The sequence below is a fragment of the Notechis scutatus genome, chromosome 3 (assembly GCF_049901735.1).
Source record: "Notechis scutatus isolate UNSWTSFEM ecotype Mainland chromosome 3, rNotScu1.2, whole genome shotgun sequence".
Lineage (NCBI taxonomy): Eukaryota > Metazoa > Chordata > Lepidosauria > Squamata > Elapidae > Notechis > Notechis scutatus.
Window position 1 is genome coordinate 69,796,378 of NC_142011.1, and position 25,200 is coordinate 69,821,577.

At 36.8% G+C, this 25,200-nt stretch overlaps 1 protein-coding gene across 2 annotated transcripts in view; it reads left to right on the forward strand.

Annotated features, from left to right (window-relative positions):
* The window catches only part of CACHD1 (cache domain containing 1), a 139,336-nt gene that overhangs the window by 109,368 nt on the left and 4,768 nt on the right, over nt 1–25,200 (forward strand). The window contains exons 14-26 of one of the 2 annotated variants that reach the window (XM_026665980.2): nt 1,805–1,947; nt 2,744–2,925; nt 4,024–4,134; nt 9,977–10,099; nt 13,200–13,299; nt 14,360–14,476; nt 15,868–16,028; nt 18,185–18,271; nt 18,438–18,554; nt 19,227–19,378; nt 19,826–19,987; nt 21,200–21,277; nt 22,179–22,280. In XM_026665980.2, the coding sequence (XP_026521765.1) occupies nt 1,805–1,947; nt 2,744–2,925; nt 4,024–4,134; nt 9,977–10,099; nt 13,200–13,299; nt 14,360–14,476; nt 15,868–16,028; nt 18,185–18,271; nt 18,438–18,554; nt 19,227–19,378; nt 19,826–19,987; nt 21,200–21,277; nt 22,179–22,280 (1,635 nt within the window). The remainder of the gene's footprint in view (nt 1–1,804; nt 1,948–2,743; nt 2,926–4,023; nt 4,135–9,976; nt 10,100–13,199; nt 13,300–14,359; nt 14,477–15,867; nt 16,029–18,184; nt 18,272–18,437; nt 18,555–19,226; nt 19,379–19,825; nt 19,988–21,199; nt 21,278–22,178; nt 22,281–25,200) is intronic. The other variant, XM_026665981.2, reaches the window with a different exon arrangement.

Consider the following 25,200-nt stretch of genomic DNA (forward strand, 5'->3'; position numbering starts at 1 on the left):
AATATTTTTAATTGGCAAGTTCAGAGATATTAAAAACTATTTAAAACTTTTGAATTCAGTGAAGCATTGTCTTTTTTTTTTTAAAGAAATCAGAATACATTTATACAGTGAAACCAGGCACATTCACTTTAGAAGTTGGCTCCAGGTCATGCTGTAACAGGAAATTTAAAGTTAGAGAAATAATAAGTTGTTTTTGAAAGAAAAGATTTTTTCATCATATAGTTCCTATTATCCCCTTAAATGTGCATTGTTTGAAAACTATTTACAAAAAAAATGGGTTATTGTACAGTAATTATTATTGCTATCCATTTTAAAGAGCTGAGGAAAATTAGTAAACAATATGAAGGTGAGGAAAAAAGATTTCCAGCTTATTTTTCCCATGCAACATGTTGTATTAAATACAGATAGTCCTCGACTTATGACCACAATTTCTGTAGCTAAGCAAGACAGTTGTTAAGTGAGTTTTGCCCCATTTTACTATTTTTCTTGATCTGGTTGTTAGGTGAATCACTGCAGTTGATAAGTTAGTAACCCGATTGTTAAGTGAATCTGGCTTCTCCATTGACTTTGCTTGTCAGAAGGTCGCAAAAAGGAAAGGTGATAAATATGAACCAGTCGCCAAGCATCTGAATCTTGATCACATGATCATGGGGATGCTGCACAGTTAATAACTTTGAAAAATGGTCCAAAGCCACATTTTCACTGCTGTTGGAACAGACACTAAATGAACTGTAAATCAAGTTCTACCTGTACAGTGTGTACACCAATACTGTCCTACCAGATGCTGACTGAGAATTATGAGAGCAGAATCTGGATATCACTAGATTGATGAAAGTTGATGCATACACTTAAAAAAATCCTAGTGCCTCTGGACCAGGGCTGTCAAACTCTCAGCACATGGGCCAGATGCGTCACACGCTGGCCACGCCCACACCCAGTTTAGCAAAGGAAAAAAGTCCCAATACATCACATGACATCGCCATGAAAACGTGAGTTTGACACCCTTGCTCAAGACTACTGTTTCTGTTCTTAGCTGATCAGCACTGATTTTTGTCTGCATTAGTGGGTAATTAAGAGACTTGCTGGCATTTTCAATATATGTAGAAGTAACATTCTACATTGTAGATCCAGGCTTATTCATGACCATCAAGTTTGCTTTTGACAGCTGTTTTTCCACGACTTGATACTTTATCGTTATTTACTATTAGGTAATCTGATTGTAGAAGGGACCTGTATTCAGCAAGTGATAGCATCTGATTGAATGTTTCTTTGAACACACTTTCATTGTGTGCTAATCATGGTGAATAATTATTTGAGTGGAATATTCCTTGGAGATCAAAATTAATATTCCAGAAGAAGTCAAAGGCAAATCACTTTCACACTTCCAACCAAGAAAATTGAATGGGCATGCTCACTAGGTCAGCAGGAGTTGAAACTGAATTGAAGAGACTTCACAATATTACAGCCTAGATAGCTGTCTACCGTTTTTACTCAAACTACTCCATTTTCCTATAATACCCTGAAGTATGATAGGTGTTTCTTCTATTTCAGTCTTGCTATTGTATAGAAATGGTAGGGAATTAAGAGAATGCTGCTAAGTAGTACAGTTTCATTACAACAGTGCACCCTGGTGGTGACAAACACAATAGTACTTTATTTGTGAGGGGGCTTTTTTCCCTTAAATTACACATGCTCATACACTACAGTTCAGTTTGGGGGGGGGGATGTCCAGTTAGGATTTTCTAGAGCTGGATACTATGGGACATTTTGTGACTTAAACCATTTATCGGTGCTGTCTTTCCAGAAAGCCCTACAGTGATGTTGTCTGCAGGTGGTTTTTCATCTCCATATGAACATCTAAGCCAGCCCGAGACCAAGAGGATGGTGGAACACTATACAGCATATCTGAGTGATAACACCCGCCTCATTGCCAACCCTGGGCTGAAAGTATGATTTTTGTGCCCATTTTACCTTCCATACTTTTTATAATGCTTATGTCCTTGGGGATGTTGTTTTCATTTGTTGAAACTCTTTGATTGCAGATTTGAAAGGAGCAGCTGGGTTTTGAAGACCTGTGATGAATATTTTGCTTTGGTTTTTGAATTTTTATTTGATTAAATAGCTGGTTTTTATGGTTCTTTGGATGGTATCATTTTTTTAAGTCTTTGTTCTGTGTTTTTTTTTTTTTTAATTACTTTTTTACCTCAGGTAAACTTTGTTCTTGACAACATGAAAAATGTAGCACATTTAAAGTTAAAATATTTTTTGCTTGAAGTAGAAAGAATAATATTCACTAAGACCATTTTAAAAAAGAATCTGTCAGCTGTATTCCAAAATGGATTTCCAAAGTAATAGTTTAAGAACATACTCCCAAATTGTTTACCTAAGTAAAACAGGCAGCAGTTTTTGATAGCAGAAAAAAAAAGTTTTGTTAGATAGCAGTGTGAACAATATGAAAATCAGGTCAATGTTACAAACACGGAAAAAACCAAATGCTCTTCATTTTGAAAGTGTAGAAAATTAAAAGTACAACAAGGATTTAGATTCAAAGTAAAACATTAAATATTGTGAATGCTGCCAACAGTATTTTAAGAAATTGCTAGATCCATCTGGTGAGGGAAGAATTTAAAGTAGTAATTGAGTTTAGATTATCTCCAATGAATCTGTAAGAAACTGCAAGCAGCTTATTATCTTTTCAGTCAAGTTTTAAAGGAACCCTGCTAGCTCTGTCTTTGTTTTGCAGTTCTCTGTCAGAAATGAAGTAATGGCTACCAGTCATGTCACAGATGAATGGATGACACAAATGGAAATGAGTAGCTTGAACAGTTACATTGTCCGCCGTTACATAGCAACGCCCAATGGGGTGCTCAGAATTTATCCTGGTTCCCTCATGGACAAAGCATTTGATCCCACTAGGAGACAATGGTGAGTTTTAGGATCCCATTATAAATGGTTTAAGAAAACCATTCAGGCTAATAATATTGAATGAGAATGAATATTCCGTGATGGATTTATAGGGGAAAAAAATCCCTGGTGGATGAAATATCTTCAAGTGTAATAATATAGTTTCTGTTAATGTATTAAATTTTGGTCAGTTGTTTGTGTTTTAGCAGGCAAATTCTTTTTCTTTGCCCTTCTGTGGATCGGCAAATAAACACGGATACTAAAATCTGCTATTTACAAAATGCATTAGCACTTATCTTCTGGGGTTCTCTTTATGATTTTCAGATCCTCATGGCATTGTTGCTTCTCACATTATTTTGAGGAGCTGTTCTCCTGTAGTGTAGATTTCCAAAGCTGTAATCCCATTTTAAGTTGTCTATTAATTATGCACAAGCTTGGCTTAAGAAAATGTTTTGTATACACTGTAAATGAGATAATAACCATGAGGAAACTCTTAAATGTATCCCACTCTGAGAACTAAGCCATTTTGCTAATCACAGCAGAAGCCAATGAATTTAACCGAATGCAGAATGCCTGTCCCTAGCTTCTCATGCTGTCAGTTCTTTCTGCCAATCTTGTCAATCTAACTCTTCCTTGTTTTTAATCCTCTGGAGTAGCAAAGTATAGGAGAATTGGGGCGGGGGGAAACCAACCATTTCTTTACCACTCTTTTCCTTAGAGTTCAGATATTTCTACATATTTAATTATAAGATGCTGTGTTTAAATTAGAAAAATCCAAAAGAATAGGAGTAGACTTGCTAGTATTGCCTCAACACTAGCAAGAAATTGATATCTTTGATACTTCCAGAGATGATTCTTGAAAAAGGAAAAATGACATTCATATTTTCCATGCAACTGTTCGTTAGGATGTTCAGTTCTCTGAAATGGGCCTCATTAACTTATGTCTAATCCTAAAAAAAATTTTTTTTTTAAACATGAAATATGGGATACAGATTTGATAGATGTCTTCAACTGATTTTAAACATTCCCTGTGTTTCTATGGTTTTGCATATTACAAAGTTTTTTTGTCATGTGAAATTATTCTGTTTTATCAAAAGTGATGATTTTGTTTTCTGAAAGGTACCTCCATGCAGTGGCCAATCCAGGATTAATTACTTTCACTGGGCCATATTTAGATGTTGGAGGAGCGGGCTATGTGGTTACCATCAGTCATACTGTCCATTCCTCAAGGTAATGTTTGTATTTAGTAAATAAATTAATGGAAAGATAAACTAGATCAGCATTTCATCTTTGGTAGGGCAGCAGAAAGGTTGGGAGTGTTAAATTTATGAACTACAAAATAGTCTCTTTCAAATTACCCATTGACCAGAAGGCAAAATAGTGATATTAGTCCAATTGCCGCCTCTCTCATGCTGATCTTAAATAATATTCTTTATCATCAGAGCTGATCTCTGGCATTTTTCTCCTGGCCATATACTGCCAAAGAAAGCTTAAAAACATTTTTTTTTGTAAGAATGCCTCTAGATTCCTTGGAACTGTAGTGCTTACACTTCTGGAGTGGACTGAGTACTAGAGGGATGGCATATGATATCTTCAGAAAAATACAGCATGCAGTTGTAGCCCTCCAAATCTTTCAGACTACATCTGTAGTCTCTGATCTTTGAGTGTGATAGCTGAGAGCTACAGGGTTTGCAGTCCTAAAATTTCTAGATGCTAGGTTGGCTGGTTGGACCTGTTTCTGTGTGCCACCTTGAACTTCTTTTGGATAAGTAAGTTTACTAGCATGTTTAACTCTACAGTTGGCTCTTGTGGAAGAAATGGAACTTTGTTTATAGCTGATGTGATTGCTGGTGAAGTGGAATTTGGAATGCTTAAGCAAATTTCAGGTTAGAGAGAAGAAGCTTTTGTCTGCACGTGAGTAAAAAAAAGTCTGAATCTGGGTTTTGCATGCAAAAGGCAGGAAATCTCCTGCAATTCCATGCCAAAATAAGGTCCTTGAACCAGAGGGCTTCAAAGAGAGGGCTGCTTTTGCCCTTAATGATTTCTTGTGAAACTGTGATCTATCTGCAAATATATTAGAAAATTTCAGCATTGTACATGTACATCCCTTCACCAGAATTGTTTTGGTACTATAATAGCAGCAGAAGACTGAAGGTGGATTCTTTTTTTCCTTCTGTACATTGTTGTAAATACATGCAACTACAGGATTTCGAAGACAGTCTTTTATGGCCTTTTCATGTGTCAGTTGCTAAGGCAACAATATGCAATCTTGAGCTATGGAGTAAAATATGGGTATCAGCAGACCTCCACGTCTGAGCAAGATATTATCATTTATTCACAGCTGCTGTTCCTACTTCTGCATCTGTTAAGCTTCAGTATACAGAACACATACCCAGTATCTTTTATAAGGACCTAGGCCTCCAGGTTCAATTGGTTTGTGTATGGCTAAGGCTTGTTTAGATTGCTATGATGTGCTGAGTTTAGTAGCTGGGTGGTAGGGAGTCTTACTCATGATAATACAAGAATGTTAAGTGGGCGTAATCACATCCAAGGGGGTGGCAAGATATAAGGGTATGTGGGAATGACCTTGGGAGTTGAGAAAGAGCTGAAGCCAGGGGAATCTTTGGATAAACAGCAGCTTAGGCCGCAGCAGGAATGTGGGCATGACAGACATCTCAAGGTATCCCTTGTTTCTTGTGCTGTAGCAGCTATAGGGCAGAAATGCATTTTCAGATTTACAAGATTCTGCTAATGTAATGTTACAATAAAGTTAGTTCATCTGGGCATGTTTCTTGTCTGGATTAGCATGCAAAGCCCAAAGTTGAAAAAGCCTGGTTTGTTGGAGCCTGGAGTTGAAACTAGATGAATCCTACAAAGCCTTCCATACACTGCATTTAGGTAATCACCACGGATATTGTACCACTGAGTATCCTGTGATATCTTTCTGGGGCATCTCCTTCTGATGATACTACCAGTGCTGGAAATTGAGCCAGTTTGGAGGTGGGTCTGAGAGAAAAGGCCTCACCATTCCTGCCATCATGTAAATTCCATAGCTCGTCTGGGCAACTTTATATGAGGCCACATCTTCTGATTAATTTCTATTCAGTTTCACTGCATGGAAAAAAAAAACCCATAGTTTGAATTCCTAGCACTGTCATAGATTTTACTTGAAATTTATATGCAGGAAGAATGACATTTAGTGAGCAAGCAGCTTGTTCTGTGTAACAGCCACTCAGATTCCTTGCCAAGCAGTCAGACAAATGCATACTAAATGAGTTGAAAATGGAGGATAGTAATTTAATTTTTATCCTTTCTGTTAGGGAATGTTTGTTACTTAGGGATCACCATAGCTCAGGGGATGGGAAATTGATTGATGATGGTTTTTGTGTTATCCTTTTAGTTGCTGAAGAGAACATGGTTTGGCTCAAAGTATCCGGTGCCATCCTGAAATTGGTGGGAATGAAGATAATCATATGGCTTGCTTCAGAATGCTTAGGAGGGATTGGGGAATGAAAATGGTGCCATGTAAAAATGGCCTTAGGAAAGTGTTTCTTCCACTGCAGGGAATTTATTTATTTATCCAGCATATTTCTATGCCTCTGTAATTAAGCAATTTGGTGGCTTACATAGGAAAAAATACAATGTAAAACCTTCCTCATTAAAAACAAAATAAAATGCAGAGAATACAACAAAAAGGAGAACATTACAGAGAACAAAACAGGAGACTTAAAGTAAAAGCATGTATACTTCTTAAAGTCTTTGGTTATTGTGCTACCATTCTCTGCCTGGGCTCCAGTTTGATATAATATGCCATAGACTTAGGGAGTGAAAGGGAAGAAGGAAGGAAGAGAGGCTGAGAATGCACAACGAAGTAAAATTGTGTATGGTATATATGCCATTCAAACTGAGAAACAGGCTGAATGGGAATTGGTGGTTGCTATCAGTGGTTGATGAGAAACACAGACAGACATGTGCATGCGTGCACACGCACACACACACGCACATACACACACACACACACACGCACATTATAGGAGCAGAGCCCTGTTAGTCTATGGTAACAAAAAATCAGGAGTCAGATTAACATTTTATCAAAACGTCCTAAGCTGTCACGAGCAACAGCTCATTTCATTAGTGCATCACAAAAGATTATTATGCCTTTGATAAATGTAGTAGTCCTGAAAAGGGTACCTTCTGATCTCTAGTGTGTGTGTGTGTGTGTGGTCGACTGAACCTTATTTATATCATATTTCATTTATGTCTTAAAGGTAAGACCGTAAAGGTTTTTGCTTGGATAGCTACTTCCCACTGATTTAGAAAAGCTTCTGTCCATATTGCAGTTTTATTCCCTTTAAGTTTCAATTACAACTTGTTTTTCCCCTTCAGGTATCTTAGAAGAAAAGCTGGGGTACATAATATTGCACCAGATTTGTGTTAACAGCATTTTGGAGTAACATATTAAAAATTAGATCTTTTTGCCAGAAAAGGAGCATTCTTTTCCATTCTCAACGTATCCTTAATCTCTAATGCAAAGAGAAAAAAAAAAAAGTTTGACAAGGCAGTCCTGATACAATTATCTTTTCAGAAAAGAGACTTTTCTCCATCAGCCGAATTTTATTCCCTAAAGAAACATTTGAATATAAGCTGATTTCAGGTCTAAACCCAAAATTCCTAACCAATTTGATGGGCAATTAGGTGTCCATATTCATTTCTAAACCAGAGCTTTTGACCTTTCAGCTACTTGGAATTTTTAGTATCTTTGCAGGGAATTCATATTCCCTTTCTCATGAGGGGAAAAAGTGAAAAGCTGTGAAGAATTTTAATAGGCAAAAGGTCTGAAGGCCATGCAGTTCCCTACAAGCTGAAAATAATCTGATTCTTTAAACAGCATCTATCCGCATAAGACGTCTATATTTCTGTAGCTGCTGGAATGCTGTAAGGGACCTGGAGGCTGTCCTGAGCCCAGGGATTGTATCTATTGCTTTGTTTTTTTGTTTACATTTCAGCTGTCCTCTTTTTTTTTTTTTTTGAAGTTTATCTGCCATCGCTCTGTTTTAATGAAGACTAGTTCCAATTTCAGGAAAGCGAAAGTCAGTTGCCCTTACAACTTCGACAAAGCAGTTGTATTGTATTTTTATATGGTTTAGAAAAAGATCAGGTTTCGCATTAAAAATGCTATAAACAGAACTCTGTTTTGCTTCTTGTGTGTGTAATTATTTATACAAGAGAAAAATGGGTGCTGAAAACAAGGTTTTCTGAGATGAGAGGTCTGTGCGTTGCCAGAGAATACTAGATAAATTGTAGTACAGGGTTTTGGGTTTTTTTAAGTGCTACAAAATGCTTTTTCTGTCGGATTTTAATAATCCAGTAAATACAAATGTTGGGTTTGTCTTTATCCTCTTTTAGTGGGGCTTTTCATTAAATTAAATGCATTCTTCACTTAGCTGTAGTGGAAACATTCTGGAAAATGCATGCTTGTACAGTTTCCTGAGAATCCCTAAAATTATATCTCCACTTTCCTTGTTTTGTCTTATCCTGTTTTTCTTTCTTCTTTCTTTTTATTCACATTAGGTAATGTGTGAATTGAGGATTTCCTGCTAATAATTTGGCCAGGAATTTGATTTAAATTAAGAATTGTAGTGCTCAACTGTGTGATACCCATTAAAAACATTAAAATAGTACTCTGTTCAACACGCTGATGTATTATTAAATGTATGAGACCGAAGAGATGAGATGTGTAAAATTCTAATTTGCATTAGGACAAGCCTCACTAATCATAAAATGATTTCCTTGATTCACTTGAGAAAGATTTGGCCAGCTGAAACTTTAATTCAGTTTTAAAGAAAATTAGTGACATATCTCATGACTTCTCATGTGGGTAATATTTTATGATATGGAAGGAAAGAAATAAAGGTGAAGAAACTCTGCCAAATACTATTTCATCTCAGTTGATTAATTTACTATTTTCCATCTTGACCCATCAGTTGAATTTTACTTGGGGAAAAATGCATTCATACATCCCACTAAGCTATTTGTTTGATTTTGGCTTAGCATAATGTGGTTGGTAAACTACCGCAATATGTTAAACTTACAGTCTAGCAGGTTGGTTAATTGAAAATACATTTAAACAGATTGGTAGTTTAGATTGTCATGTGAAATTAGCCACTGCATACCAACATCTTGTGACTGCAGCTAAATTGATGAATTTTCAGCTTCAAACATTGGCGCCATCCTGGAGGTCTTTTATGGATTACTTAAAAGCTTTCCGTTTTCTTACTACTGATATAAGCATGCTGTCGATTGTAGGACTGTGTATGGTTTCAGATTTAATTTGGAAGAGGTGTTTCAGAATACAATACATAGGAGAGCAACTACAGTATCAGAATAGAACTCTTTAAAACATCTGCATCCTTTTCTGGGATCATGCAATTGCAAAGGATGCCTCCCTGCAGCCGCCACATCATTCTGGCGGGAAAACCCCCCACAGAGACTTTAAAGAAAAATCCAGAATCTGATAGTTCCTGTGCAATATATTCTGAAGCACCTCTTCTACAGGTAACCCATAGCACTGCAGGGCAAGAGTGTCATCTGTTGTATACATCTCTATTATTATTATTATTATTATTATTATTATTATTATTATTATTATTATTATTATTATTATTATTATTATTATTTTACTATATTGCTTTTTGCAATTGCTTTTTCCTCTTGTTCTTGGTTTTTCTCTGGTTTTATTTTATTGTTTTGGCTTTGTCTTGATTGTCACCTTGAATGATATACAGAAGCATGAATGCAAACACACGCGCATGTGCGCAGATAATATGGACCCTGTATGGAAACTGTTTCTGTTTAAGTTTTCTTGGTTTTTTTTTTGTTCTCTGAAGGAGAATCTGCTGAGATGAATTAAGTTACAAATGCTTGCTCCGATTGTTTATGGAAGTCCAAGGTTATAATTTGCTCAGGGAGAGAATCTTTTTCTCCCTTAAATTCATGTTTCTAAGCAATATTTTGGCTATTTTCTTAATTCTATGTCTCTCAAGAGATCCTCTTGTGCTTCTTCTGGTTGCAGCTCACAGATGTCTTCTGGCCATTCTGTTGCAGTGATGGGCATTGATTTTACTCTGCGGTATTTGTACAAAGTACTAATGGACCTGTTACCAGTTTGCAATCAAGATGGAGGCAATAAAATAAGGTAAAATTGTAGATGTTAGAAAAATTATAATAGTAAAAATCCTAATTCTGAAAGAAAGTCCTTTAATCTGGGGCAAGAAGAGAGTAGCTTGCAGTTCAATTTAGAAATCAACTAATTCAGAGTAATGTTTGCTTTTCCAACCAAGAGGTTATTTGATTTGTGGAATATTTAAGGGTATATTTGATAAGCATATAAAATTGGAAGATAAAAATGAATATTGCATGAGGATGAAAACATGGGGAAACACTTTAAGTACTGGTAGACCTTGATTTACAAGAGTTCATTTAGTGACCGTTCGAAGTAGCAACAGCACTGAAAAAGTGACTTATGACCATTTGTCACACTTATGACCATTGCAGCATCCCCATGATCACATGATTTACATTCAAATGTTTGACAACTGACTCATTTAATGATAGTTGCAGTGTCCCAGAGTCATGTGATCAGCTTTTGAGACCTTCCAACAAGTAAAATCAGTGGGGAAACCAGATTCACTTAACAATTGTGTTACTAATTTAACAACTGCAGTGATTCACTTAACAAATGTGCCAAGAAAAGTCATAAAATGGAACAAACTCACTTAACAAATTTCTCACTTAGCAACATACATTTTGGGCTCAATTGTGATCATAAGTTGAGGGCTCTCTGTACTGAAGAATGACATGCATCAATGGGCAAAAACAGAAGTTGAGATGACCTGTATCTGAAGAAGTGCTTGGTTTCCAGTTCAACCAAGAGCTGATGCAGATTTCTTCCTGCATCAGTGCATTAAATCAGGGATCCCCAACCTTTTCGACGCCGCGGCCCGGTACCGGCATCAGCTGGGCGCCGCGGCCCGGCACCGGCATCAACTGGCGCCGCCATCTTTTTGACGAAAAGTGCTTCCGGTGACCTCACCGAATCACTTTTCGTCCAAAAAGATGGCGCTTCCGCCCGTGAGCTTTTCGGCAGAAATGGCTTTCTACCCGGAAAAGCTCACCAGAATGGCGCCGCCATCTTTTTGATGAAAAAGTGCTTCCGGTGAGCTTTCTACCCGGAAAAGCTCACCGGAAGCACTTTTTACCAAAAAGATGGCGGCGCCCAGCAACCAGCCCGGTAAGAGTTGTTCCAGCGGACCGGTATCGGTCCGCGGACCGGCGGTTGGGGACCCCTGCATTAAATGACCAGCATTAACCCCTGCCAGTGGTCCCTCTGTTCCATCCTATTGTCCATAGGTATATTATTTCCCTTCTTCTGCCACACTATTATCTGATTCTTAAACTTCAGAATGAGCTAGAGGAAAAGGAAATACATTGAGCAATGAGAAGAAATAGTGGCTGAAGACAAGAGAAATAGTAAAAAAGGAATAGAGAATGCAAGTATCTAGAAAGGAAAGCTAGAATGAAAGACCACGTAGTATGGTATATAGCTCCAGAAGCACCCTATATTGTAGGAAGGGGCAACCCACTTTGAGATTGTGCTCTTGATAATGGACTTTTGTTTTTTGCAAAATAAGATTAGAGATTGGAACAGATTGGGAGGCAAACTGAACTGTTCCTCTTTCTCCTTTAACCCCCACTAAGTCCTGTAAGCAGGTGTCCAACCTTGACAACTTTAAGACTTGTGGACTTCAACTCCCAGATTCCTCAGCCAGCTTTGCTGGCTGAGGAATTCTGGGAGTTGAAGTCCACAAGTCTTAAAGTTGCCAAGGTTGGACACCCCTGCTGTAAAACAACTCAGTATTTTCCTAATAAAATTAAGCTTACACAGTGCAGCTCTACTCAAAAATATTAACCATTTCTTTCTGTGGTAAGTGTGTAAACTTGCAAGTTTATTGATGAAATTATGGAACATAAAAGAGATACAAAGATCTTTTTCTGTATCTTTTCCACAATTGCATGACTTTATGATTGCCAGGTGATTGATTAAAAAGAAAGAAGGCTCTGCCCTTGTCTTCCATCTTTAGTGAAAGATAATGAAAAAATTACACATTTTAGAATAACTCATCTAATGGCTGGCATTTTTGGATAAAATAGAATATTTCAATATGGTTTTAGATGTAGCTATGGGACCAAAACTGTTTGGATCAATTTATTGATACAATATTCACTAATGATTGGACAAAAAAATGGGTTGATTTGACTATGTATCTCTCATCTACTTTTGCCACCACTGAATCTAATATCTTCCTAGGCTACTTGGGATAAATGGAACTTGGTTGATATGACTTTATGGTATCTTTAGTTCTATTTGGAGGATTAATCTTAGGAACTCATATTGGAAAATTCTTTCACTGCTTGGCACCAAATTCTGTAATTTACATGCATTTGCTTTAGGGATTATTTTGTTTCAACCTTAGTGAAAAGCAACTCCATTCTGAACCTTCTCTTGGAATAAAATTTGAAATATTTAAAGTGATGTATATTCCAGTGGAACAAGACCCCAACATATTTTGATTGTTACACTACAGGGAAATATTAAAATACGAAATAACAGTGAATCCAGCAAAAATTAAGTTTAATATAGCCAGTGGACAATAACAATCCCCTCACTCAAATAATGTTTCTATATAACTGTAGAACTGGAAGAACTTTATTCCAAATGCATGTAAGTGTAGAGTCTACTTTTTCCATATTGAAACTGGCCTTGGCTCCAACAGCTGTCAAAAAAGGGAAAGCCAACTATAGTTTGGCAGCACACTGCATTTTAGAAACTGTCTTTAAAAAAAGACATTAGAAATCAATTTTAGGGTTCATGTGTAACACACAAAGTTCTACTGCTGAAGTATTTTGTTTCAGTTAAGAACAAAATATTTTTTTCTAAATTAGGAACAGTTGAAAAAGAGTTTCTAAGCTTCAGAAGTTTAGAACTTGCAAGCTTTCATGTATTCCTGCCATCCCTAATTACTTTCTTTGGTTATGTTTTTATATTTTGTTGTTTCTGTGTTGTTCTATTGTGGTGAGTCTTAAAAGAATTGATTGGAGTTGGGTGGCATTTAAATGGAATGGCTAGATAAACTAACACACATGTATCTTTTTTGCATTGGCAAACTATACACCCAGCTACCTAAAAATTCATGCATTCTGATCTATGATTTCATTTACTGTTTGCTTTTTAATAGGTGCTTTATTATGGAAGATAGAGGATATCTTGTGGCACATCCAACTCTTATTGATCCTAAAGGTCATGCTCCAGTAGAACAGCAACATATTACACACAAGGTTTGTCTGCATCATGGTGTTTTCATATATAAGTAGTCCTTGAGTTATAACCACATGTTCAGCAGCTGTTCAAAGTTACAACAGCACTAAAGGAGGGGGACTTGCGACCAACTCTGCAAAGTTGCATCTGTTGCAGCATCCTCACAGTTATGATTGTGATCTGGGTGCTTGGTGCCCAGCTTGCAGTTATGACATCACAGTTATGTGATCATGATCACTGCTTAAAAAAAAATTAAGATTTTAATAAAGACAAGCAAAAACTAACAAGAACTAATATTTAAAGAAAATAAAAGAAAAAACAAACCTTTAAGAAAAAATCTATAAAGAAATAGCTTCTAATTTTCTTTATAAGTATAAATTTACCTCTTGCTTTATGGTTACACCATAGCTTTCAATTTTTTGTTATCTATTTTTTTTTCTAATTATCAAAGCCACACGCGTGCATTTCATTCTGCTTTATGCAAAAGGTCTATGAAGGATTTCCAGCCAGCAGTAAACTTAGATAGTGTCTTTTCTCTGATCAAAACTATCTTTGGCCATCTCAGCAAGTTCCATTATCTTCACCATTCATTCCTTCGTCGCATGTAATATTCACTAGAAGCTCTTCATGACCCTTGCTTGCTTCCCACAAAAAAAGGTGAATGGGGAAGCCAGTTGGAAGTTAGAAGTCGCTCCCAGTCCCACTATTTTTTGTCTGCCCATTGTGCCCACTTCATATCCTGTTCCCCCACAGCATCAAGTGATACTCCAAAGCAGTTGCTCATGGTGTCCCCTGCCCTTCCGTGCATCCATTGACCTGCTTGCCTGCAAAAACCCCATGTGGTCCTGGGGTTACGATGGCAACCAGAACTGCCAATATTGCTGTTGCTAAGCGATGCAATCATGTGATGTTGCGCTTTACAATCTCATTGCTTAGTGGTGGAAATTCCAGTCCCAATTTCCATTGTAACTCAAGTACCATTTATTTACAGATATAACTGACAATTTTAACAAGAGAAATACACTGCTGATATTTATAAAATTATGAAACAGTTAACAATCTTCTATTTTTTATTTGTAGGAACCTCTTGTGGCAAATGATATCCTAAACCATCCAAACTTTGTGAAGAAAAATGTGTGTAACAGTTTCAGTGACAGAACCGTCCAGAGATTTTATAAATTTAATACCAGCCTTATGGTATGTTGTTTAATCTGACCCATTCCTTAAACTGCTTATATCTAAATAGGATATTGTTTAGATTGTACTAGAGACAGTATAACAACCTATATTGCATCATTGGTCTGAATGGTAGATCATGGGTTGGTTTATTTATACATCTTAAATACTTGACTATTATGGGTGAATCTGTAGGCAGTCTGCTTTATACCAGTCAGTGACCAAAATTTTAAAAACACCATCAGCAAATTACAATGAATTGGGGGTTTGCATTGGTTTTGCCGCTTCAGTGCTGAAACGCAGATTATTATTTTTTTTGCTTCAGGGATGGGGCAGAAACAGTAGAACTCCCTGAGAATGTTACCAATCTGCATGCTTTCCATGCACTTTTGGGAACATAGAAATTATATCAGATGATGTTATTCCCTACAGTAGGTAATATGAAACTCATGTAGAGGGCATTTAGTTAGGAAAGTGGCATCAAGTTAGCAGTGCAGAGAAAACCATAGATTTGATACTTGAGGTCAAATGTAATATTCTTTAGCTATGCAAATCTATAACGGAACGACATTTAAAAGAGCGTGCACAGCTTTTTTCACTGCATTTCAAAGGTTGTTCCAAAACTAGAAACAGTTGGTTTTTTTTAATGTGTGAATTGAAATTATCGGAGGGCTGGTATATTTTTCAAGGGAGGCACTAAGGATTTTATAACTTGAAATGAAAAAAAAAAAAGTACTAGTTACTCATGATGATTAGATCAAGATCAGAGGAACCTTGTTCTACTAACGTGTTGCAAGAAAACAGCAGCAGGAGGGCACTGTAGAGCTTACGTAAACATCTCGGGAGGTTGGCCACTGTGGAGAAAAGGTTTCTGGATCAGATGAGGCTTTGCTGGGATCCAACCGAGTGCTTGGATGCCTCGCTGAAATGGAATGTGGGACACTCTGTAATCACAGTATTATTATTTGAGTGCATTAATGAACAATGTACTCTTCCTTCTCTCTAATGACTGGGAAAGGTGTAATAGGCGGCTGCTGTTTCAATGTTATTCTTTGAATCAGAAGCTTGTTAGCCAGATTGCAAATTTTGTTTTCTTCTCTATTTGCAAAAATTGTTTTCAAAAGGTAACAAATGAGATATGTGTATATTCCATGCTTTCTTGCCCATAGAAAGCTGATATCCAGTTAGATTACATTGCTTTAGTCAGAAAAATTCATTGCCTACAGTTTATTTACATTTTTATCCAGTTGGGCTATTTTGTATGTTGAAGTATTGATTGCTGATGAGAGTTCATTTAGTGGGACACTGTAGGCTTACAGTCTAGCAGATAACATTTGTCGTAACAAGAACAATTCACTTCAAGGGGAAACATGTTTTCTTCCACATGCCTGATCTGTTTTCCTTCCCCCTAGGGTGATCTGACAAATCTTGTGCACGGCAGCCACTGTTCTAAATACAAGCTGACAAGAATACCTGGAACCAATGCCTTTGTTGGAATAGTAAATGAAACCTGCGACTCACTTGCCTTCTGTGCCTGCAGTATGGTAGACAGGCTCTGTCTGAACTGTCACAGGTAAGAGGACATTTGAAATGAGACATGATTGGATTATACTTTGGATTGTGCTTTTTTAAAATGAAGGGGGGTTGCAGGGCTTCTCGATAATGTGCGTTTGGTTTTTACAGTAGCTGAGCGAAACAGCATGTGACTCAACAGGCATGTTAAGCCTTATTTACAAAATGCCTAGGCAGGTTGCTTATTTACAATATAAGGCACAGCTCAGTATTCCATGTGAGGAAGAAGCAAAACATTATCTAGCTATACCTGGGTCATCTTGACATCCTAACATTCGATTTATGGGGTCCTCTTGGTTTCTTCCAAAAAAAGTAGCTGAATTTTTATTTATTCATTAGATTTTTACCCTGCCTTTATGATTTTATAAGTAACTCAAGGTGATGAACATATCTGATACTGCTTCCTCCTGGTTTCCTCACAACAACAACCCTGTGAAGTGAGTTGTGCTGAGAGAGAATAATTGTCCAAAGTCACCCAACCGGATTTCATGCCTAAAGCGCGACTAGAAGTTATAATCTCCTGCTTTCTAGGCCACTACCTTCAATCACTAGACCTGTTGTATAGTTAACCAACTGGTTTCTGTTTTGTTGCAGCTCCTTTAGAAGACAGGACTATATTTTCTTTTGAGGGGGCAGGGCTGTCACATAAATAACTTCACCTGCTTGTTGGATAACTATTGGATTGCTAGGCTAGAACTGCGCTTCTGTGGGCCAAGGCAGAGCTGTGTGTAGCAGTTTCAGTCTGAAATACTGCCTGTTAGTCAACACTTGAGCTGAGGCCATTTTGCTGGGTAGGAACCAAAAGGACTGAATTAGAGATTGCTTGTTACCTCAGCATAAGTTTCTTGACAACAAAGAGTTTCCACCTGCCTCTACCCAGAAATGCTTTCAGTCTGTATATTACAGCTAAGTCATCGACTTACAACCATAATTAAGCCCAAAATTCCTGTTGTTAAGTGAGACATTTGTTAAGTGAGTTTTGCCTCATTTTACAATCTTCCTTGCCTCAGTTGTTAAACGAATCACTGTGGTTGATAAGTTAGTAACCCGGTTGTTAAGTGAAGCTGTCTTCTTCCCCATTGCCTTGGGCTTGTCAAAAGGTCAGAAAAGGTGATTCACATGATCTTGGGACACAGCAACGGTCACAAATATGAACCACTTACCACGCATCTGAATTTTGTTCATGTGACTATGGGGATGCTGCAAAGGTCATAACTATAAAAACTGTAATAAATCACTTTTTTCAGTGCCATTGTAACTTTGAAGGGTCACTAAACGGACTGTTGTAAATCAAGGACTACCTGTATTCCTGAGTAAATAATCTAGTGAATTAATTCAGTCAACCTGGTTTAGGTAAACCAGGTGGTTTAGGTTAAGCCTAGTGTTCAGGATCACGTTTTATACATTTCTCTCAAGATCGTGGAAATGCTTCCTATACTGCGGCCAGGTGATCTGTGATGTATGGTGCTGCCTATCTTTTATTTATTTATTTGTAAAATTTATTGGCCGTCCATCTTACCACCAGGGCAAGATCCTTGGACTAATCTGGTGGTAAGATTTGGTCATCGTGTTATCAAAAATGATATTGCGGAGAAAAAAAGAATAGAAAAGACAAACTTTAGGTTTGTTTAATTTTAAAAAGTGAAAAGCCTCATAAAGAAAATAGGCCTGGTGCGAAGAAACAAGATGCAAAGAATTTCCATCTTCTCTTATACTGAAACTCAGCAACATCTATAAAGCTGAACGATGAGAGATTGTAGATAATGCTAGATTAAATTTTGGATTTTGGTGCTACTACTTGCTTGAGGTATTAAAGATGATTTTTCACATTTTTTGAAAATGAGGCTACTAATGACTACTAATTGTAGTAGTTATATGCTACTTCACATGAAATCTCCTTAGCTGTAGAGGGGTTATAGTCCTTATGGCTTCTTTGTACTGATATCATTGTAATCACTGTGAACTTTGAAACAGTAAAATCTGAAAAAGACTCTTTACCTATATTGCCAGCAATTGTACTAGTAATAAGCCTAATATAACTTATAAACAATACTATTGGCCTATTTGACATTAAAATTGTTTTCTGTAGCCCAAGATTCAAGATACACAGGGAGTAAGAGATAATACATATATTTATTGTTTATTTTCTTCCTGAAGAATGGAACAGAATGAATGTGAATGTCCTTGCGAGTGCCCTTTAGAAGTCAATGAATGTACAGGCAACCTTACCAATGCAGAAAACAGGTATGCATAGCTCACAATTTATTAATAATGTTATGATAATATATCGTTCAATGTGTTAGATGGGCAGTTCCATTGTTTTAAGGGTGATTATTCAAATAATAAAGTAACATAACCACTGAGTGCGTTTTTGAAACCTAGTTTTTGCATACTGCTTTCCAAATTTTAGAAACCCTAGTTGTGAAGTCCATCAGGAACCTCTGACTTTTATTGCTGTGGATTCCAGCCTACAGGATGCTCTTCCTCAGTGTATCAATACACAGTGTAATCAAAGAATGGAGAGTGGGTAAGTTACACCATTGTTTTCCCTTGAAGAAATCAATAAAGAAATTTTTTAACTGCTTGAAGAATTAAAATAAAAACTATCATAAAATCTGTTGAATTTATATTTAACTTTATTTAATCTAATAGCATATAGCTCCTCTTCTTTGCAGATTCAGATTCTACCCTTTGAAAGTTACAAACCCTTTAAAATAACCTGCATAACAATGAAGAAATTAAATTAGAGCAGCTTGCCTGAACCTAGAACCTGAAAAGTCATTGCATTAAGGATTCTTGGGTGGGCATTATGGAAACGGCTGCTTGAGATCTCATATTTTAATCAGGACGGAACTGGTAGCAGTAACAGAAATTGTCTTGTTCCGCTTTCAAGAAAAGGAGAGTAAGGCGGATAGAGGAAAATTAGTGTCATTTCTGACTAATGAACAAGTAAAATATTTGGTTCACATCTAGCACCAAGGAATCATTATTTTGTTTTACAGAACAGCTTAGCTGGTAAAAAGACAGATTGTTTTTCATTGGAAGTGCAAATTTGCACTGACAACAAAGAATAGCAAAGTGAGATAGCCTAACCTGTCTGTTGGTCTAGCTATAAAAGACTGACTTCACAAATACCTTTGTCTCCAGTTACTCAATCTTGTAACAAGTAAATTTTCACAGCCGTTTCTTTATCTTGCAGAGATTGTTTTGGTGTCTTAGACTGTGAATGGTGCATGGTAGACAGTGATGGAAAGACTCACCTTGATAAATCCTACTGTGCTCTTCAGAAGGAATGCTTTGGAGGTATTGTGGGTGCCAAAAGCCCCTATACGGATGACATGGGATCCATTGGTAAGATCCATTTGGAATTTTTGATGTATTGAGATGTGATCTGGATTATCCACATAATCCTCCCCCCCCCCACCAACCATACTTTTTATGAGAATCACGCAGGGTGAAGCTTAGACTCAGTTTCTTTTTATCACAGCAGAATTTTGGCTGGGGAAGCAGAATATATTGGGCTGCTCCTGTGTAAGACGTGCTTTCTAGCCCATGCAGCCTGCAAGATGAAATGCCATTGTGGTGTATCAATTAGGATAGGAATTCAGTCTATTCATAACAATTTTTTACATGGAGCAATGGAATGGTCACATGGCTTCTTTTGAAAGTTGGCATGATTTCCTCTTCGGGAAATCATCCATAATCTAGCAACTATCTAGATTATTTTACAGGACTTGAGCTTCTTTAGGAAATGATTTTCACATCATTTTCATTTTTTTCCTCCCTCTGAAATGAAAGGAGATGAAGTGATAACTTTGAATATGATAAAAAGCGCCCCAGTTGGTCCTGTAGCAGGAGGTATTATGGGATGCATAATGGTGTTGGTTCTCGCAGTCTATGCCTATCGTCATCAGATCCATCGGCGAAGTCATCAGCATATGTCTCCACTTGCAGCCCAAGGTAAGCTGAACAAATGTTTTGCTTATGGAATAGAATTACAAGAGTTTTCCGGCCCTGACTCTGATTTTGTGCAAACCTTCTGATAATTTCAAATTGAATTATAAGCATAGGCCCTATAGAATATATTTTCTTCACATTGCTCTAGTAATATGGAATAGGCACCACTGCCCTCTGCTGGATAGAGAAGTTAAAGTTGTGCTGGTTTTATTAAGTCTTGTCTTGGAATGTTGTAAATATTAATTCCTTCAGCTGATTCTAGAGCATGTTAGATATACGGAGTTAGCTTTCCCAGATAGATTTGCATGCCTTATGGATCCTTTATTGATACATTTAGTAATTTTTAAAAAGTTCTAAATCCATGTTTTTGCTCCAGTTGTACAGAAAACCAAATGGCATTTTCTAGATACATCCTTTTATATAAACACATTATATAATCTCACTGTTTAGCATTTTGCCTTCTTAATAATAAAAATCGAAAGAGAGCCTGTTACGGCTGATTATAATTCTAACCATTTTCTAGCATTGATCTATGTAATTCCATGAAAATATCAACTGACATTGTACAAATAATTGGGAAAATGCAAATATTGCCATAAGTGCAAGGAAAATTTTTAATCATGATCATCACTTTCCAACATTTCTATAAAAGAGCTATTATTTCCCATAAAAGAGAATATGTTACTCAGGGTTGAATTGTGGAGTCCTTAGTACTCTCTGAGCTTGGTTATTCTACTGAATGTTCACTGGTTGTTTCACTTAATTGTGCACTGATAATATTATCTAGTTGGGTAATAAAATGTCTGCAAGGAAACAGCCAAACTCAGAGAATATCAAGGATTCTGGAGCTATTTATTTACTTACTTACTACTTATTTATTAAATGTATATGCTGCCCATCTCACTGTTACAACGACTCTGCCTATTATTTCATAGAATTATATGTGTGTGTGTGTGTGTGCGCACACACACACACACACACATATCTTAAATGGAACATACATATAGCTGGCTTAAAAGAGAAGAGAGAGGTAGGGAAGCTAACGATTTTATGCCATAACCTCAACCATAATTGCTATATGGTTTCCAGGACTCTGCTACTTTGTCCTTCAAAAAGGGGTAATCCAAGGCCATTTTAAAAACATTGCACTCTTACAGGCTAATGCAACCTCTCTCTCTTAATTAGTTGCATTTTTCTGTTTGTAACGGTGTGCAGAAATGTCAGTCCGCATGTCCAACCTGGAGAATGAGAGAGATGAAAGGGATGAGGACAGTCATGAAGACAGAGGAATCAGTGAGTATTTAGCAATCCCATTCTAGGAAAACACAGGGAGAGGCTGCATGCATTTTTTTCCCTGTAGTTTCCTTCTATAGATATGTAACATTATTCATCTCTATAATCATTTCAAGAGGCAAAGTGCTTTACAGTTTTGGCCCTGTCAGTTCTGAAGAGAGGCTGTATATTGCTGCCTTTCCATAGACTGAATGTAACTGTAAAAAAAAGTATTGACTTGCTCATATCCAATTCACTGAGTTTTTATCGGTGATTTATGAACAGGGCTTTATTCTTTGGTCCATTATTTGTCTCCAACACTTGCTATCTTACTGTTTTCTTCTGAAGACCAAATATGCCATATATCAACACTCTTGTTGTCCAGACTTAATCGATTCTTAGAAATTTACAAAATCTAGTTGCAGATTTCTTCACTACGCTTTCAAGAACTGTATACAGTCCATAGTTAAATAAGAGCCACCTACCCACCTCTTGATAAAATAAATAGCTGATTTGAAAACTCTAGGGAAATGTAGCAATCAAACCCATGGTTATTATTCTGTAGATGTTCCTGCATTTTCCTTACTATGTTATAACTATTGCTAATATTTCCTGCAGTTTTGCAAAAAACATTGCATTTTAAGATACCTTAAAGCAGTATTTAAGGTATATTAAAGGTATCCCTTAAATACCTTAGGTAGCATTTTGTCACCCAATGGATTCTAAGTAAGTTACAATGCTGTCTGGGAATCAGAAATAGTTACTATTCTTTCATTCTGCTTTAGATGCTTGATCAGTTTTGGAATTTGACAAAAATGTAATAAGATATTTTATAATGTCTTCAAAGAGATCTGGTTGATGAGTATGTGAAGTTATCCTTTGTTTCCTCTCTCTCTCTCTTTCTTTGTTCTGCTCACTATAGTCAGTAACACTCGGTTCATAGCAGCAGTTATCGAGCGACACGCCCATAGTCCTGAACGCAGGCGCCGTTATTGGGGACGATCAGGAACAGAAAGCGATCATGGTAAGATCATAGAGGCCGCTCATCTTGTTTGTGCTTACAATATAGCATATTTTCTAAGAAAGTAATCCCAGGGCTGTTCTTCATTTAAAACAAATTTGATGCTTTCCATTCCAGGGCGAGGCCCTTGCCAACTTTGAAGCTATTTTTGTTTCATTCCTCCACTTAGCATCTTAATCACTGATATATCAACACTGATCTATGAATGTGCACCCTTACAAAAAGCAAAGTTTTTACAAAAATTAGATTCCCCCTCTTTTACCAGTAAGGTCCTTTGAAACATTTTAATACTTGTCCCATTAACTTTGTTCTATTTGATAAAGAATAACACTATTTCTTTTTAATCACACAGTGTTTATTTTTAAGCCCATAGATACCAAGAGTTTATTTCTTGTTGCTAGGTTAAATTAAGCCTAGGTTAAATTTTAAAAGGTTGAATGCCTTCTTGGCTTACTGGTATGCACTATGATTCATAAGGAGATTTGCGACAGACACAATTACTGCAAACACAGTTTTCCTTTGGTTCACATAGAAATAAAATGATTAAGGAAGTAGGATTTGGGCTTTTGTGACATTTCTTCCTAAATTAAAAAAAATAGTTTACAGTGCAGACTGGGAATGACTTGTTTTACTACATAATTGACCAGTCACCAATCAGATTGGACAGTTGTTGCTAAATCTTCCATGCTGGATCAAATTGATGAGTCCACTAAGAGGATTAATGTGAGGTTGGCATATTTTTCTTCTGCCAGGGCTGTCAGCTGTATCTTGGTATCACTTTCACTATAAATACAGTATGATACACTAAATGCACAACCAGGACAGAATGAGGACTTCTGTACTTGATTTCCTGGAGTCCTTAATGTTTCCAGATGTTCACTCAATATGTGGCAGTGATCCCTGACTAAAACTTGCAGGCCCTTATATCTTTCATAGGACTGCGACCCTGTGATATTTCTAGTTTATATAAACATGACATTAGAAAGGCAGATTGTAGAAAAGCTTTTTTTAAAGTACCCAGTGACAAGCTCTATAATTTTAAAGAGAAAAGTGGCATCTCTACTCTACTCAGACTTGAATGCCGCCATCTGTTATTCGGATACAGAATTTTGTTCAGTAGAACCATTAAAAATAAAAGCAAACAAACATGGAAATGCTATGTTATGCTGCTGTGGCAACACTGTATAAAAAGTATCATGCTTTAGGCCATAAGAATACAGGTAGTCCTTGACTTATGACCACAATTGAGCCCAAGATATTTGTTAAAATTCAATGAGTTTTGCCTCATTTTGCGACCTTTCTTGCCAGTGTTGATAAGTGTATCATTACAGTTGTTAATTTAGTATCACAATTGTTAAGTGAATCTGGCTTCCCCATTGACTTCGCTTGTCAGAAGGTTGCAACAGGAGGGAATGACCCCAGGACACTGCAACTGTCATAAATATGAATCAGTTGCCAAACATTTGAATTTTGATAAATGACCATGGGGATGTTGCAAGGTTGTGTGAAAAATGGTCATAAGTCACAATTTTCAGTGCCATTTGGCCACTAAATGAACTGTTGTAAGGTGAGAACTACCTGTATATGAAAAAACTAAATCACATAAATATTGGCAGTTGGTTCCTAATAACCAGGAGGTCAAACCTTGGTTGGTTGGTTTCCAACAAACACTTTTCACCGGAAGCTTAGACAATAATATTTCCTTGGCAAATTTTCCTGTACATGACATGTGATTGTAACATTATTATCTGAAATATCTAATGCATTGCATAATTTCCTTTTCTCAGTATTTCCCTCCAAGTAATATAGACAAGCAGAGTTTAAACAATAGCCAGAGATTCAGACTATGCCAACATTGGAACGTCTCTTTACATGCCTCTCAGGGCCGTTGGCAGTGTGATTATTTTTCTTTCGCTTACTTCCTTTCATTTGCAGAGGATTGGAGGCTGTGGTTGAGTCATTATACAAAGGTTAATGTTCATTAGCTGCTGTTACAGAATTATAGTCCTTCTTCCTGCTTTATCATAATTACTTCGCATTTAATAACATAATAGGTGCCAAATTGTTTCAGAAACTTTATTGAGTTAACTATGTGTAATGCAGCTTGTTTTCCTATCACATTTTTTTTTAAATTGTCAGCATTTGGGAGAAACTAACACAATTAAATCTAGAGGCAACAACTGCAAAGAGTACTGTTGCATAAAAGTAAAAATAGATGTTAATGTCAATGCATGGGACTGTTTTTTCAAACTGGGCAACTTGAAGATATCTGGACTTCAATCTCCAGAATTCTCCAGCCAACATGTTGGCAATTGCATATATTTAATATAGGACTCTGTGTTCCCCTACTTGCAAATTCGCTGCACTTATGCAATTCAGCTACCGGTAATTGCACTATCACATATCCAATTGAATTTTATAGATTTGTAAACTGGCATTTTTTACATTTTGCCAGCGGGGAATTTTTATTTTTTATTTTTACTTTGAAATCTATTCATTCTTAATTTTATTAAGTACGCAAAATTATTTACTCATGTTTCACATTTCTAAACCACCCTTCTCCTTCAAAGGATTAAAAAACACAGTCATAAACTACCCATGAACCATTGGGTCATTGTATCAGAGATCATTCTTTACTTAAACAGATAAACAGAATGACCAAGGGAGGGCAAAAAAGCAGTGGAAATGACGACTTTGTGCCAGCTTCCCCATTGACTTTGTCGAAAGCTAGCAAAGAGTTTGTCAGGAATCATGAACATGTGACTGTGGCTGACTACATCAATGCTGCAGCGCCCACAGTCTTGCGGATGCAACTATTGTGAAGATCCTTGAAATTTCAGTTACACAGAATCCAAGATTTTGTACATATTATTTAAGTTAGCAAATCTGCTATCTTAAATAATATGTGCTATAATGCGCCTTT